We start from the raw sequence: 18,864 nt of genomic DNA on the forward strand, positions 1-18,864 counted from the left end.
GGACAGCAACTTTCCTATAATTTATGATATGTCTCTGAGTACCTACGGTGGTACTCCTCATGCTGACTCCGAGCTTGAATGGTTTTGTGAACCAAGATAGACCGGCGCTTGTGCTTTCGCCGCAGATAAATGAGGCATTTATATAGTGCTTTACTACATACTACTGTACAGTCTTAGTGAGTTTGTTTCATACATTGATAGTTTGTGTTGTTAATTGTATGATGCACTGCTACAGTTCATATTACGGTTTCCCCTGCATTATGTTGATTATCAGGGACAAGAAATTGTATTATTTGTCAAATTCTAATGATGTTTTAGTAATTTTTGGCAGTATGAGTGAGTTTAATTTGTTGATTGATCGATCGTTAATCTGGTTAATGATTTAATGCACTGAGCACTGCTGTAGTTTATATCACAACACTCTCCAACAACAGATTGCTACTGTCTAATTAGAATGAACATTCATTTTTAAATTAAAATTAGAATTATATCTAGGAACTAGGAACGCCCACAAGCGTCTTCAAAATACAGAGACTAGTGACATACAGGGACAAAGTCACTGGCGGTGTGAACAGGGCTTAACTGGCCGGCCCACATTGTACAGCTGCCCACTGGGAAAACTCCCGGTGCTCCAGATGGCCAGTCCATCCCTGACCTGCTCTATGGTATTTTTGCAGAAATGTGGCACATTCATATTGAATTTTATTATATTATTAATGTAGACATGTATTAAAGGAGTAATGGAATATCATTACAGTACTTTTTGTTATTAAGATATAGCATTTGTGCATTTGTATTTATACTTAAACATGTATATAGGCTACCTTTTTTCATAACAAACACCATAGAAACCATATAGTTAAGGTGCGATATGCGTACATGGTTTTATCTGTGGTTACTGGTTACCATGATATAAATGGATGATACAATGGATGACCAGTGGTTAATTTTAATACAAGTAGAGTCCTAACTCAAACAGTAAGAATGTTTAAATTTTACCCTATGAGGTTGTTTCAATTTTTTCAGGAGTATTTTTTTTGTTAATGAACATAAATTTACATCTGCATTCCAACTCAAGCTACTGCTACTGTCAACTCAAGCTACTATCAAAAGTGCATTTCTAGGGACAAAACACATAGGCATAACATTATATTAAAATATTTTTAAAAAATTCTATTAAGATATTTCTTTTGTTAAGGAAAATAGACTGTAAAAGGATTTTACTTAAGTAAACTCATGCATATTTTGATGTAGAAAAAAATATTTTATTATAAATGTTTTGAATATTCTACCTCGGATTTGTGAGATACCTGTTTGACAAGAATTTTTCATGTTCTAACAATAAAGGGTAGTTTAAAACCATTAACTGGTTTCTACAACTTTCACTCATGAGCAAAAATCTGCCTTTAAACCTGAAAGAAATAAAGATTTGACAATTATCATTATAATTATCAATATCAACTGATATGAAAAATATTATCGTGGATAATTTTGAATCAAAAATTTATCATTTATTCACCCTCATGTCGTTCCAAACCCATAAGACTTTAATTTAATCTCCGAAACACAAATTTTTAATGAAATCTGAGAGTTTTCCGTCCCTCCATTGACAGCTACACAACTCACAATTTGACGCTTCAAAAAGTTCATAAAGAGATCGTAAAACTAATCCATATGAATTGAGCGGTTTAGTCCAAATTTTCTGAAGAGACATGATCGCTTTATACGCTGAACAGATTTAATTTAGGCTTTTATTCATATATAAACATTCATTCTCGTGTTACGCAGCATCAATTAAAAATCAATGAGGTTTGTTCTCGCGTGTCAAACAGATTTGTTGAGCTTCTGTTCGCTAATCAATGTTTATATGTGCATAAAAGCCTAAATTCAATCTGTTCATCATATAAAGTGATCCAGCCTCTTCTGAAAATTTGAACTAAACCTCTAAATTCATATGGATTAGTTTTACGTTCTCTTTATGAACTTTTTGAGGCGTCAAAGTGGTAGTTGTGTAGCTGTCAATGGAGGGACAGAAATCTCTCAGATTTCATTAAAGGGTTAGTTCACCCAAAAATGAAAATTCTGTCAGTAATTACTCACCCTCATGTTGTTCCAACCCCGTAAGACCTTCGTTCATCTTCGGAACACAAATTAAGATATTTTTGATTAAATCTGAGCGCTGGCTCACTCCTCCATAGGCTTCTAAGGGACTGAAACTTGCTGGCCCAGAAAAGTTATTAAAGAGATCGTTAATATAGTCCAAGTGACAACAGTGGCTCAATCTTAAGTTTATAAAGCGACGAGAATACTTTTTGTGCGCAAAAACTAACAAAAATAACGACTTTATTCCACTATTCATTTCCTTCTCTCTGGGCCTCGAGTGAGTTCACGTAGTGTTTAAGCCTAGCGCGTCTGTGTTACACGTCACCACGTAGGCTCACTATTGGCCGACGCTGGTCATGTGTGTGATGCGTGGTGAAATACAACACAGACGCGCTGCGCAAAAACACTACGTGAACCAACTCGAGGCCCAGATAGAAGGAAATGAATAGTGGAATAAAGTCGTTATTTTTGTTGTTTTTTGCGCACAAAAAGTATTCTCGTCGCTTGATATACTTAAGATTGAGCCACTGTAGTCACTTGGACTGTATTAGCGATCTCTTTAATAACTTTTCTGGGCCAGCAAGTTTCGGTCACCTAGAAGCCTATGGAGGAGTGATCCAGCTCTCAGATTCAATCAAAAATATCTTAATTTGTGTTCCGAAGATGAACGAAGGTCTTACAGGGTTGGAACAACATGAGGGTGAGTAATTACTGACAGAATTTTCATTTTTGGGTGAACTATCCCTTTAAAATATCTTCAGTAGTTTTACGGGTTTGGAACGACATGAGGTTGAGTAATTAATGACGGAATTTTCATTTTCGGGTGTCCCATTACATGTATCCTTTAAAGAGAATGAAAAAATGTGTTCCTTGAAATTAAATGCTTATTGAGTGTCAAAGAAAAAAAATAAACATACTGGTGAATTGTTCCCAATAAAATCAATAACATGCATTTAAAAGATAAATAGGGTTAATTTTCATGTCAACTTGATGGCATAAACGTGATGGCATCATTCAGCCTTTGTAATCTTGGCCAAATCATCCAAACCCACAATCGCTGCTAGTGAGCAGAAAGCTTTCATTACTCATTCTGCTCATGACTTGTTTACAATAACTTGTGACACTATTCAGTGAGATTATTCACTTCTCACCATTACCCATTGTCCATGTTTTTAAACTAATATACTGTGTACTGCAGACTAACAATGTATCTGTCATCGGCGCAATGTATCTGTATCTGTCATCGTTAACGTCGCACAGCGGATCTTTTATCAGTGTACCATTTCAGGTATTTCAGAGGTGACGGAGAGCTGTGAAGCCTGTTAAAAAGAACAGAGAGAAGTGGACATGTTGACAGGACATTATTAATAACTGAAGAAACTGAATTACATAACAGCCTCCACAGTGTCTACCACATTAACTCTAGCGGGATCAAGCGCGCGGCGTGAAGCAGCGCAGCTAGGAATCACTCCGGACTAGTGATTCAGACTAACGCCCTGCGGTCCCAATGCTGTTGTGTCCGACCTCGGTTGTTGTTTGGATTACAAAAAATAATACTCATAACTAAATAGATCTGGCAACCAGAATTGAGAGCACTTGCTTCATGAGACTCGACCCAAAACATGAGCACCGCTTGTGTCGAAATGCGTCAGTGGTCCTCGCAAGATGCACAGACCTGAAGTGTGCCGAGCCCGTACGTGGTGTTTATGGGCTGTGGCAGCTTGCAGGCCTGAGCACAACCCATGCATGAAAAGCCAATATGCTGGAGAAAGGAGAGATGAAAGAGATGGAGTTAGTGTGGCTGCCTGGCCCGGCTGACTGGTATGAGAATGGGGGGGGGGGGGCAGGGGCTGGGCCAGAGCGGGCATGGCGGGCATTAGTAAGGGATACATGTACAATAAATACATGTTTATAGTGTTTATAACGTTGTAAACATTTTGTTTTTATTTACCGGTATTTTACATTATTTTTGAATGTAATAATAAAATGTATCTTTTTTTTTCTCTCTCAACAATTCAATTTTGACTTGGTGCAATTGAATTATTTCTTATTTTGTTTAATATTTTTAATTAATACTAATCACAATATTAAACAAATAATATTTTATAGTCATATTGAATGGGCCTAAAACAGGGAATGAGGCCTATGAAAATTCAAGTGAAAAGACTGTTCACTTTAGTTACTGAAAGAGTTTTGAGTTAGGTCTTGTTAAGAGTAAATCCAATTGTGAACACTCAATGTTTTACAAATCATTCAGTCCTAAAAGGATGTTTCACACTCATAAATGTCTTTAAACGTACAGTACGTAATTTTTTCGCCGCTAGGGGTCGCTAACCTCTTACAATAACAAAGGCGTAGTTTGATGACGCAACATTTGCTAAGAATTATGGATCTTGTCGTCAACGTCAAGCCGACCGATCTAATAATGTTTATGGATGAGTAAATATATCGATGTTTTTATCATGACTGTGATATTAAGCAGGTCGGGATTGCTAAGAGACAGCTATCAGCTCCACACGCGACGCGAGTCCCGCGGATACAAAAGGAATATGGACATTCTTCCGAACTACACGCAAGTGCTTTAGAATTACTACTCACAGGTCAGTTTATTTGACAAATTTAACTTGTGAGGTAACGCAGCGCTGTTTCACTTGGTCTAACATTACACTAGCACACTAAACTGCATTTGAATGTGTTGAAATGTATGTGTTAGTTTGTCTGTATGAGACTAGCAGTAAGCTAGATCAACATTAGAATAACATACAGATCATATTCTAACATTTTATCATTGTTGAACTATAAAACATTGATTAGTTTTATGTAAATGTGCTCACCTGTTTAATAAAGTACATGTAGGAGCGGTCGAAGTCTCGGACGTGGAGCTTTAGGCATCTCGAAAACACCGCGCTGATATTGATTCTCGTTTTAGTTCTCCTTTTTTATCCAAAGTCTGCTTGCCATGGTCCATAATGTTTGAACGAAACAACAACAGCGTGCAAATAGACATTGCGAACTACACAGTTGTCCACGTCAGTCGCCTTGGTTACTATCAGAGGGCTCTGGTTGCTATGGCAGTACGAGCGGAAACCAGGGACAACGCGGATATGACGCCATTGACGGCGACAAAACGGAAATAAAGAAATGGGACGTGTCTTCGAATTAAATTACAAATTTCTCCTGGTTTGAAAGTTGTTGGAAACAGTCGGGATAATGTAAGTACACAACTAAAAAATATATATAACATAGATATAGTGATTTTTGCTATTTTTAAAGCAAAAAAGTTACATATTGTGCCTTTAAAGTAAAAAAAAAAAGAAGAAAAAGTTGTTCAGCTTTTTTTAATTATTTTTATTTTCTATACAAATGCAGTCGCCTCACCCCAATCATTCTAGAATAATTAATTCCTTTCAAATATAGCTATTCATCAGGTCAACGTTTCTGTATTTATTTTTTTGTATCGTAATATCAATCTCAGAAAACAAAATATTGCAATGTCCATTTTTTTTACAGTATAGCGCAGCCTTATTTGGAAGGTTTTTTTAAATTACTTTTTGGATTTGTACACTTTTATTTTAAAAGGAAATTATGGGGAGAAATCATGCAGGCTAGAATAAAACCTGCATCTCCCATATGGTAACATGTGTTGACCATAATGCATGCCCGCTCAACTACAGCTCAGAGTCAGACCATTAAGAGTTTTTTTTGCTGTTTTTTTGTTGTTGTTTGTTTGCTAGGACAGCTGAAAAACGACAAGAAGAGGGTGGGAAATGATGTGACGTAAGACAGATTCAATGTCGACATGATGTAAGCGCCATAAAGAGCAGACTATAACTTTTGAAATTAACTCTAAAAAGTCAACCAACATACCCTGAGAAATATTCACTAGCCCAATGCCACGGCCCTACATGTAGACATACAACATTCGCCATGTTGCCATCATCAGTTGCGTCGCTTCACTGCCATTCACAAATCCTCTCCCGTGGCCTCATGGGATAGTAAAGTGTCCACATTTCAGAATCTCACTGGGAGTAGTAGGTTATCTGGGTTTCTTTTTGCATACTGTTTTATGAGTACTGTGAATTCTGACATACTTCTTTTGTCACATACTGTTTGTCACCTACTGGAAGTATGTGTTTTTGTTTGATGTGTGTGTGTGTGTGTGTGTGTGTGTTGAAGCAGGACTGCTGTAACAAGCAGACGCTGAGACAGCTCCAGCCTTCATCCACAGACCTGTCATGTATACGTGCAATTTACAAGCGTTCTCATGCGTGGCTCTCCTTCTGTCTCTACTTCTTGTCTTATTTTTCTCCCCCTCTCTCCTATGCCCTGCCTATCTACTTCAGCCTTTCTCTTCACGTTCTTCATATTCCCTTTTGTTGTCCACCTTTCTCCAAGGAAACGTCTTTGTCTTACACCTCTCCAGTCTTCTCACACACACACACACATCCCCCATTCCCTTTTTCAGTTTCCCTTCTCGAAATACCTATTTTAGTCAAAGGTACACCAAGACCTCAACAAATATTTGTTGGACTAAGTGATAAACAAATACTCTCTTGGTGCAACATTGGTGCTGAATGCTACAACAGATGACGCACACAGTCAACATCATAATTTCAACATGAAGCTTAATTATATTTATTATTCATTTTACATCAACAACTGTTTATGGGGAAAATTCTAATTCATATTACAGCAAGAATATGAGTAAGAATCTTGTTAAGCACAAGCCTATAGGAACCTACTGTTTTTATTCAACACTGGCCTTCCACTGAATATTCACATTGGTGTGAATAGGCATTAAGATTGTTCATCCTTTCTTTCATCTTTTCTTCTTTATTCCCTCATCTCCCTCCTCTTCTCCATCTCATCAGTAGACCTTAGGGAAGTGTTGTTATGTAAGAGCCATGTGAACTGAAACATTGCTGCAACCCAATGCTTAAATAATTCACCCACACTACTATATAAAGCCTGCATGTACATATCAGGCAAGCAGATCCCCAACATCCATCTCGTCTCTTTTAATTCTGTCAGTAATTACTCCACCTTACCACCGTCCACCCTTGTGCACCTGCCACCATTGCCTCTGAATGGACTCCTTCATCTCTCTATCAGATTATGCTCATATTTTGCTTTGAGCTTATTGCTTGAACAACAGTTCTGGATGATCACTCAATGAATAGCCCAAGGGATCAGACTAATTCAAAGGGAAAACACAGGCTTATTAACTCATTAAAAATGTATACGATGAATATGGCCAGAGAAGGCTCAATGCTGAGCTATCTGAATCAACCGACAAAGAAACCGAAGCTTAAATGACAGAGCATTTGTTTGGGTGGGTTTAATAAACACAATCAAAAATGCTATATTGATCATACTAGGGGTTAGTTAAATAGTAACTCTGAATATTGACATTGCAGACATGAATGGTACCTCAAATTATGTTTTATTGATAAGCAATAAGATTCTCGAATTTTGATCCTGGAACAACATTCCTGTCCTAACCCTCTCCCTACCCCTAAATCTAACACTGCCCATAACTTATCCCTGAGATGAATAGATGATAGATGAATAAAACTGATGTAGAAGCACCTAACCCTGGTTGTAAGCCGAAACTTGACATAAACTGTAAACATGGCCCTCAAATCCGATTGGTTGATTGGAATGTTGATCCATGATCAACAAAGATGTTGATCCAGGAACATGTTGTACTTCACCGTTGACCGTTTTTTGTAACATAAAACATAAAAAATGATGGCCAGTCTTAAAAAAATGAGATGACAAAAAATCATAGCAACCGTATAGTGAATGCCCTAAAAATGAATCTAAGAACATATAGCAACTGTAAAGCCTTGGCAACCACCCACAACACCTGAGCATTATAGCAGTGATTAGGGATGCATCAGTATTAAAATTCTGGCCAATCCCCATATGATGATGATTCATTTCAAGTTATGGATGATAACCGACAAATGGCAATCATTTATCCAAATGAATTAAAAACAAAACACTAAAAAACAATTATTTAATGACATTCAAGGTAATCTAAATGTAAAAATAGAGGAAACTACCATGCACATTTTTGCACAATTGAATATCCAATATCGACCAGTACCGATCAATAAAAAATATATGTAATATCAGCCAGTAACTGATATGGTTCAAGCATAACTAACATTTGTTTTTTCCCCATAAAATGAAATAATGTAACGTGTTCTTTTACCTAGAAAATATACTTGCTACACTTTCAAAGCAAAGTTGGTTGTCACAGTAGAAACAACAGCACAGCTTACTCAGCAACATTTCTTAGTTGTAAGCCATGACCATGTCAGGTCAACAGCATTGTAACAACACTAATTGTAGTAATCTCCATATGTCCTAATCAGAACATGACCCAGAGAACCACCACCGCTAGGTGACTCACCTTTCTGGGTGTCCCGTTTATATCCTGACAATACCTCTTGAGCCCCATGTGGCTCACCAAAGCCCCATCAGAACTAACACAGTTAATGTCCTAGAATTGGACTCACTAAAGTAGGCCGTTCTAAGCCTGGCATGTAGGCAACCCAGAACCACGAGTGGGCAAGTGGGCATTCAGAAGCTGAAGCAACACTTGACCTTCCTCTTCTGGGCTTTAAGACACTTTTAAGGCACTGATTGACATGCTGTAAGTTGGAAGTACGCTGTCTTTCTTCTCTGTCTGATAACTACACTAAACTGCCCTGAAACACTATCTACATCAACATTTAGTATTGTGCCTAACTGATTCGATAGAGTCTGTATCAATCAATTTGTTTAAAATGACTTTGCAAGTAAAACAAAATGCTAATTTGACTCATTCACTCTCAGTAGACATTCAAATAAAGAATTAATCTTCAGTCAGTCATAGTGTTAAGCAGTGTAATTGTGATACATTAGTATTGCTATACCTCAGTATTTTGGTAAATAAGGTAATATTGTAACTACAGTTGTGTGCCCTTCTGACACATTGTGTACAGACATATAGACTAACAATAAAAAAGTGCAGGAAAAACATGCTTCATGTGATCAATGTAATTCCCCCTCTTTTTGAGGGGTCTGGGTTTGTTTTGCAAGAATCATCTATTTATATTCACTGAATCTTTATATTGTTATCGTTTTATATATTATTAATCATTAATAATTACAATAATATTTCATTATATTATGTATATATGAAGACTTCAGATGCAAAAGCCTCTAAGTGCCATCTGAAATTTTCTTATAAAATGTGCATTTTTATGAAGCTTGTATATTTAGGTTCAGTAATTTCAGTTTAATGACAATTAATAGATCATTTTCATTGCCATTAAAGTGAAATAACTGAACATAAACATACAAACTTGATAAAAATGATCATTATAAGAAAATTCCTGATGGCACTTAGAGGCTTTTGCATCTGAAGTCTTCATATATATATATATATATATATATTAAAATAAAGGATATATAATAATGCAGACATAACTTTAGTTCAAATTGTGGACAATGTGTTCTTTCAATTTTAAGTGAAAATGGAAGACTCAAGAGATTAAATAGATTGCATTGTAATTATAGGGAAGATAATATTAACAAGAGAACTATGTTATTATTGTAAAGCAATTACTGCATGTAAAAGATGCAGTCCTTATAATATATTATATGATAATATATGAATATATAAACACTAAACAGAAATATAAAATAAACTATAGTATTAATTATACTATAATAATAATAATAATTGTGTAAATTGTAAAGAATGAATACAACCACAGAACAGCCACGATGTTCAGCTTCTGCTTCATGATTTCCCAAGTCTGTCTGAACTTATCACCTTTGCAAATCTGTAAATGTTTTTCAGAATGTAAATTTGCACTGGAGTTTGCATTTGTGAAATATCAAAAGGCCTTATTCATTAGCAAGCATGAAACGAGTTTGAGAATGTTAGCAGTGCGGGTACAATATAATGATTTGGCATATAAAAAGACGAGATGATAAACCAGCATATCAAAACGCTAAATGGAAAGCGCCATAAAATCCATTATGCCAGTGCAGAAATGAAAGGCCTAACTCTAGTTGCACTTAGTAAATGAAACTCTGCAAATGACACACCATGCACTGTTTTATGAAATCCTGCTTTGATCGCTGTGGGATGCAGAGACACATTATTTGTTTCTCTACTGTATTTGCAAGCTGCACACTGCTAAATATGAATGCTTAGCTAACCTCATCACTGGGATTTAAGATGTGGTTATTTATTGATGCATTTTGTTGATGATGAAAGCCCTCATTTACACATAAGGGGAAGAGGAGACAGGGGTAGTTCAGAGAATGGCATTACGGCTAAAACGGCCAGATCTAAACTACCTCTATGAGGTAGCCGCTGCGTGGGAGAGGGGGGTCACTGCTATGACTCATTACGTGTGGCAATGACTAATTCAACCTTAACTTTTAGAGAGGTCAGATGACTTGTATCAAAGCCTGAGTTTTAATGGCCCTTGTCACAAGATTCTGCATTCAAAGGAAGATAAAAATCTAATGTTCTGCCAAAAATATTCATGTCGACAAATCAGAACTGAACAAGTTAAATGATCTTCAGGGTGATATGTGCGATTATGAACAATACTCAGGCCCTAAATCAGCCTAACATCTCCTCATGCTCCACAGAAGAAACTAAAGTCAAATGAGTTTTGAATGGTAAATCAGACATCCCACCCGAAAGATGGCACAAAAAAAAAAGAACATTGAATTACAACAGAATATTATATTATAGGCCTATTGTTAGGGTGCACACCATATTGGTATTTGCCGATGTATGATCCTTTTTAATGTTATTGCCCCGATAAGAAATATTAAAGCCGATTAAATGTATTATTTCCTTCAGCTGAGACATTTTAGATGTGCACTGTTCTCTATGATAGTTTTAAATTGCTTGAAATATGATTGGAATCACTTCGAAAAAATACAGTTAAGTGCAACATGTGCAGCGCAAGTCTGTCATATAGGCTATAGGAGGGTAAAATTAATTTTAAAACTTACACTGATTCAAACAAGGCTACTGTACTGTATAGGTTTGATTTATTGAAGTATTTGGGACATGGCTTTTAATGGTGAGACTTTTGTTTTTGTAATCAGGCTCTCAAAAATTATATAAAAATGTGGATTTAAATTTATCGGCCAATATATTGGTTATCGGCTTTCAAATGTAAATAATTATCGGTTATCGGTATCGGCCAACATTTTCATATCGGTGCATCCCTACCTACTGTTATATTACAGGCCTATTATAGTTATCATAAGCATTTGCGTAAGCCGCGTAATACGAGTTTGTTCCTTTTGTATTCGTGTGCCAAATGTGAAAGTGATGTAGTGTAAAATAAAAGCCAAACGCAAGAGGTCACAGAAGACACATTTGAAAGGCATGATAATACCAGGTGAAAACGGTAATGTGTTTTGGCTGACCATTTGAGATCAGATCAGGTGGAAACAGGGCTTCTCTCACGCACACTCGATTTACGGGATATTGTATATAATTTGCGGGCATCAGGGAGCCGCTATCAATATTCGGGAGACTCCAGGACCTTCCGGGAGAAGTGGGATGTCTGTAAATGATGAATGAATTTTCATTTTTGGGTGAACTATGTCTTTGACACAAGGGATGTTTAAAGTGTTAATACTATTTATCAAAACAACACAGTAGAAAACACATTCAAATGTGGCCACATTAGCATGCAAATTAAATTGTTTCAAAAGTTCACAGGCCCACAGATTTTTGCAATTCAAATCAACCAGCTAGGCTGAAGTGTTAATTTGTGCAAAAAAACAAACAAAAAAACACAAGACACAGACCAGCATTGGGGTTTGACTGTTTTGAGGAGGCTGAATACCTCCAGAGTCTGCAATTCTACACAAACCTATTAGTATTATAAAATATATAATATATCCATCAATGGAGATCTCAGAGGAGAAGGGAGAATTCCATGATAGTACAAATGTAAAAAGGTGATCCATTATCTGTCATGGCAGGGTCAGATGATATCGCATCAGTGCAAGCCAACACCCCAAGTAATGCAAATAAAATAAACCAGTTTAAAATAAATGACATGTCTAATTAAAAACTCAAGCATTTATGTTCCTTAACTTCGAAGACAGAAATGGATTAAAGGTAGGCCTACATTTGTAAATTGTTGTTTACATTTATATGACCTTACTCATCCCAATACAACTAGTGGTTTAAGACTGTATACTGACACCTATTGGCCTGGATGCACTAAGTTTAACTGCTGACCCTACTGAAGCTGTTTGTGTAGCTTTTATGTTTTTCATGTTTTTCTGTGGCCTGGTTTCAAAGATAGGGTTTAGATTAAACCAGGATAAGGCCTTAATTCAATTGAAGTATAATCTTGAGATTGTGCATATTTTAAGATATGTCAGTGCAAATTGCTTTCAGTTAAAACAGCTCAAACATGCATTTTAGTCTGGGACTAGTTTAAGCCTTGTCTGTGAAACCGGGGGGCATCTGGGGGCATCAAATTTGTGAGATTTTAACATGCAAACGAAGCATTCTAGTGCACCCTGACAAGAGAATAAAGGAAAAGACTACTTTGCTTCAAGTGAAAAAACACATTTATTGAGTGTGTCCGCGCGCGTGCGTATTACGTACGTTGATACTATTTCTCAACCTTTCAAGCCTTTTGCATGCACCTTCAATTAAACAGAAGTGTAGTTTCTATATAAGACCGTGACGCGTGTAATTGAGTCTCTGCTTTTATGTTCCTGTGAGAATATGAATGTGCGATACGTGACCAGTAAATGTAAGAAAATCAATCAGACGCAACGGGGGCGTGACAGTTTCCAGCTCGAATGATTTACCTTCAGACTGGAGGCTTCCCCCTGAAAGCAAACAGCTAAAAACGAACTGAAAACCCTTATTGCTTCATTATCTCTGAAGAATACAGGAAGAGCTGCGTGATGCCACCTTAAAATCCTGCTGCATCACCGCCTCCACTGGATCTGCCTTTTTAACACATCTCCCTCTTCCTGCCCGCGACTCAATTAACATCAAACCATAGCTGAGAAAATCTCGCATCTCAGTCCTAAACATTAATAAATGCGATCGAAACGTCTTAATTAGCTGTGACAACATTTTAAGAAACAGCACATAAATAACGGCACGACATCCATATTTAACACTGGTCACAAATGAAAGATGCAGGTAGAAGGGGGGGGGGGGGGGGGGGATTATGCACTTACATTTCACTATCCGATCGGTGGAGTTCAAGACCATGTCAGCGTTAGACATCTTCATGGGCAGTGGATGTCTCCAGGCGAATGTGTTTCTCCCTCCTCGCAGAAGAAGCGCTTTATTCTCGGCGTGTTTTCGGTTGGTGCAGTGGCATCACTTGGATGCGTCTACTCCGTGTCTCACCGCCGGATAATGCTGGAGAGGGTGGAGGAGGACGATACTGCTGCTGTTGCTGAGACTGAGACTGTCGTGAGGGGGAGGATGGAGCTGCTGATGGGGTGGGGGCGGTAGAGAGAGAGAGAGAGAGAGAGAGAGAGAGAGAGAGAGAGAGAGAGAGGGCGCGCTCGGGAGATCCTTTCAGCGCGTTGCACCACCCCGACATGGCGAAGCGGGGAACTCCCACGCACGCACCCGGGTGAAGGGGCTGCGTGATGCTGCCATCAGGTGGAGGTGAAGGGCTTTCCCGAGAAGGCGTCGCTCGCTCATCGTCATGACTGATAATCAAGTTGAAATGCAACTCAGGTCTGCTCTGGACGAATGTGTCCCGCATCATGTGTGACATCGTCCCACGTACCATCATCATTAGGAGTGGTGAGTTTTATTAATATATGATGAAAATAGATTGATAGAACGTTACGGGTAGGTTAGGGGGAAAGTTCTGTGATAACCAAACCATTAAAAATACAGAATATATTAAGGTATGCCTATAGTTACAATGGATGTGGTAGCCTATATATTTTTTTAAGCAAATGTTGTGAATACTTTGTAATCGCGACAATCGTTTCCACCAAAAAAAATAAATATATATATATATATATATATATATATATATATATATATTTAAGTATAATCAACTTAAATTAGGCTACATTATGAGTTGAATCTTGTACAACCTTCTCTCTGCCGCCTCCACTCCATCAGCAGCTCCAAAGTTACAAATTGTTTAAGTTATTTTGATGAGTTAAAGCAATGCAAAAACATTCATAGAACGTTCTGGGAACCAAAAATTGTTAGCTGGTGACGCGGAGTTGGATAATGATCACAATTATATACGCCACTTTAAAAATAACTGTCTGTAATAATAACTAAGGCATTAAAAATACAGAATAGTTTAACTTTAATGGATGTGGTATATTTTGAAACAAAAGTTATGAATACTTTAAAAACGATTGTGACAATCTAAAATATGTTTTTGTTCATCACTGTAAAAGTAGTTGCTGCCTTAAACTTTCAATCAAATTGGATGTTTAAGTTATTTCAACTTAAATTAGGCCTACATTAAACCTATTTTAAAAAAAAGAGTTGAATCTTGTATAAAATAAAAAAGTTAAAAATTGCTTAACTTATTTTGATGAGTTAAAGCAATGTAAAAACATGTTGTACAGTATATATATATATATTTTTTTACAGTATACTGTAATTACTAAAACTGATAATTTGGTAGCCTATGTGTAAAAAAAAAAGAGACATAAGGCAAAAGACAGAACGATTTTTGTTTAAATGATTGTAGTAAGCTACATATGGTATTTCAGTGTTGCCTATTAAACAAGAGTTGATGAAAAAAGCTTAAATCAGCCTAAGCTGGTTTAAGCTGACCAGCTGAAAGGTGCCCTCAAACCACTCTAGAACAGACCAAAGATGAGCAAACCAAGTTGGTTTAAGCTTTTTTTTTAGCAGGGCTATGGAGATTCAACCTAAATTGAAAAATACAACTTATTACTGTTATTGGTACTTCACAAAAAACTGTGGTATTAAACAAAAATAAAACATAAAATGCAATAATCAAAATCACAGAATGTACGGTAGTAATGGACAGAGGTAATGGTATGGTACATATTGTAAGATAAATAAAAAGTTAAACAACAGCTAAGGCTGATTTGTGAATGTGATCATCACATTATTTTCCTTACTGGTGAAAAACAGCTGCAGGGAACTCCCATTGGTTCAGAAGGCTGAGCTGTTTGTGCATTTCTAGAGTAATGCAATACCTTATTCTTCCCATAGAGGTCAGGGCAGGCTAAAGTTATGCGAGCACAAACTCAGCTGCTGAGTTTCAAGCCACATTCACCACCACAGTGCAGTAATATTCTGCTGCCACATTCAAGTTGATTTGTACACTGTGTTCAGAGCATACTGAAGTACAGATTCAAACAGATATTAGAAATTGTATTTTTCACTAAAATGTGCCACAAACACCCGCCAAACATTGAATGCAGCAGAAGTAAACAGCAGTCATGATTGTTTATGAGATAAAGTCAATTTTCAGTATCATTACTCCAGTCTTCAGTGTCACATGATCCTTCAGAAATCATTCTAATATGCTGATTTGCTGCTCCAGAATTTTTTTTTTTTAAATATAATATCAATGTTAATATTCAATTTTTTTATTCATTTTCTTCAGGATTCTTTGATGCACATAAAGTTCAAAAGTATGTAAAGAATGTAAAATATAATTTTCAGGTTGTTTCTAACACTTTTTTTGTTGTTGTAATTCTTGTTCTTGTTTAAGAGCCTGGGAGTCTGTTGCATGGAAAAGAGTTGTATTCTTTAATACACCCTCTTTTTGTTCCATAGCAGAAAGTCATACGGGTTTGAAAAGACATCTGGATGAGTAAATGATGACTGAATATTCCTAAATATATAAAGGGTTAGTTCACTCAAAAATGAAAATTATGTCATTAATTACTCACCCTCATGTCATCCTGTAAGACTTTTGTTCATCTTCGGAAAACAAATGAAATCTTTTTAATGAAATCTAAGAGATTTCTGTCCCTCCATTGACAGCTACCAGTTTCAAGGCCTAGAAAGGTAGTAAAGACAACATTAAAGTAATCAATGTGACTCCAGTGGTTTAACCTCAATTTTATGAAGCGACGTGAGTAATTTACCACTTTATTTACAAAAGATTAATCTCCAAAGCCCGTTCACGAGAGCACCACGCATGCGTGTTGTGCTGACGTGAGAGCAGGGGCCCGTACCATGATGGAATTTAAACTCAGGGTTACAGGATTAGTTTCGAATTGACAAAACAAAACCAATCCAATCAGGCTTTGTTGGTACCATGACACTGTTCATCAACTTTCTCTGTCAACTCAGGCTTTGATCCTGAGCTTAGGAGTTCATGCTGTGGAACAGTGAAACTGTGATTCACTTTTCTCTTCTGCAGAATATTACGAGATTGAAAAATATTACGAATTTAAACAAATTTACACAGCAAGAAGAAAAGAGGACAACTAAAACTTATATCAGTGCAAGTAAAAGTTGTGAAGTTAGTTTATATAGTTGATATGGGTATAGAGAGATGTGAACATTTAAGTACACATGTAGTCATTTTATAGCTTCATCTATGATTCTAAAGCTTATTTATATGACCTTTATATGTTTATATTCATTTAAACTAAGTGCATAATAATTGATAAACCAAAATTGTATGGGTCAAATAATTACATAAATAAATCTTTAAAAATCATTTGCTATGTAGTGACATCTAAATTGGAGTAGAAACAGGGGGAGTGAAGGCCTCATTATGCCTCTGCGTCAACTCCACGGCGTCGTGGCCATTTTATGGTTCTGCGTCGGGTTGCGTTGCATCGCGGTGCATTTCACCGCCAGAACGCTGGGGGGGGGGTGTGGTTCGCAAATCTCTTTGCTAGTTTGTTTTGGTTCCGTGCGCCGGTTCCGCTTTTTCATTTCCGACAATGGCGAGCGAAAGAGAGAGAGTGTTGTTGCAGCTGGAGCTAATCGAAATTGAACAACAAATTATTTTATTGCAAATGTTTAATCGCAGAAGAAAAAGAAGACGTCAGCGAAGGTGGTCTGTACGACCAGTGCACGAAGACAGTGGCGGTATAGCGGGAGGGGGAAACCGGAAAAGCTACACTCTGGAAATTATGTATAATCTGACCAATCACAGCCCTTGCAGTCTGCGTCGCCTCGACGCGTAGTTAAAATTTTTTGGAGGTGCACGTCGAGCTATGGCGGAGGGGTCGGAGAGGGGTTCGCTGCGACGCAGAGGGGTCTGCGGGGGTACGCCGTCGATTCGACGCAGAAGCATAAAACAGGCTTGACTTTATTGCATCAGACATGTCACTTTGCTCACAGCCGATTGGTCCAATTTCGGTTTGAGATCTCTTACCTGGAACATAACCTGCCCCGGAGCAGGTTAGCCGTGGAGCACAAGTTACTATGGCGATGAACACATGGATTACTTAAATGCTGTCTTTACTATCTTGAGGCTTGAAAGTGGTAGTTGCGTAGACTGTCAATGGAGGGACAGAAAGCTTTCAGATTTCATAAAAAATATCTTCATTTGTGTTCCGAAGATGAGCTAAAGTCTTACGGGTTTGGAACGACTTGAGGGTGAGTAATTAATGACAGAGTTTTCATTTTTGGGTGAACTATCCCTTTAAATAGTGCTAAGACGGAAACTAGCAACATTGATAAGCATTGACTTCAGAATAATCAGATCTAAATCACTTCTGGATTTATGACTCATGCGAAAGCAAACATTTTCTGTCAATACATATCAGGGATTTGCTTACCTATAGGCTTAGTTGCTTCTGCATATTAAACTATGGAATAAGTGAAAGTAACAGAAAAAAAACACACTTACTCGTTCTATTAAGTATAGGCCTACACAATGTAGCCAAATGACCACCAGATGGTGATCTTTCATTGTATGTTTTTCTCATACGTTCTTTCTCCGAATGACTAGAGAACGCTAGATTCCTTCTTTCCTACATCATCATGCATCTGTTCTAGTCATTTTGACACTTTAACATGCGAAGTTGGGCTGATGTTTCATGTTCAGGAGTCCCTGATGAGATCCAAACATTTTTACATTGTACCCTAGCGGATCTGCCTCACCAGCATCTCATGTGAAAACATCAGTATGAGGCCACACCTGTTCCTCTGATGACAGTCCTAGTCATTTGGCTCTTGAGTTTCTCCTCCCCTAATTCACTTTTGCCTGCCAGTGTTAAGATGGATCTCTATGCTGCATGGCTCAGATGGAGCTCTCTTGCTCTTATACTACTGGGTCACAGACAGAGAGATGGCAAAAGCTTTTCACTGCATGTCATCCTTTCAGGGGTGGCTTTCCACAGAGCCATATGCTCTTGAACGCAGAGGGAGAGTCAAAGTGTGTCCCATAATCCAACACTTTGGATAAAAGGGGCTAGAAACAGTCTAGAGGAGACGAGAGATGCGTTAAGCAACAATGCAACTTTGAAAAACAACCGCACAAATGACGCATTAGCAGAACAGATGATTCAGAATGATGGGGAGCTTGTTGTGCTGAGGCGGCGGTGGGAGGTGAGCATGTAAAGGAGTGCAGGGCTGTGCCTCGGGGCAGAGAGGAGAGAGCAGCACTGCGGTGTTTGTTTGGAAATCTCACACAGCTCCCAACATTCCTGAGCTTCTGCGAAACCGGACATCTTTCTCTGTTCGGTCTCTGGCAGTTCTTTTTTCGGAAAGTCTTCTGGGGCACTCCTGCGGTGCTAGTTATAAGCAGCTGGACT

The 18,864-nt window shown here is 37.6% G+C and overlaps 1 protein-coding gene across 2 annotated transcripts in view; it reads right to left on the minus strand.

Moving 5' to 3' along the window:
* Nucleotides 1-13,627, minus strand: part of ppp3ca (protein phosphatase 3, catalytic subunit, alpha isozyme) — a 52,437-nt gene extending 38,810 nt beyond the window's left edge. The window contains exon 1 of one of the 2 annotated variants that reach the window (XM_084388099.1): nt 13,354-13,627. In XM_084388099.1, coding sequence (XP_084244225.1) covers nt 13,354-13,408 — 55 coding nt within the window. In that variant the 5' untranslated portion in view covers nt 13,409-13,627. The remainder of the gene's footprint in view (nt 1-13,353) is intronic. The other variant, XM_084388098.1, reaches the window with a different exon arrangement.
* Nucleotides 13,628-18,864: the final 5,237 nt, after the last annotated feature.

Source organism: Rutilus rutilus (genome assembly GCF_951802725.1).
Source record: "Rutilus rutilus genome assembly, chromosome: 18".
Lineage (NCBI taxonomy): Eukaryota > Metazoa > Chordata > Actinopteri > Cypriniformes > Leuciscidae > Rutilus > Rutilus rutilus.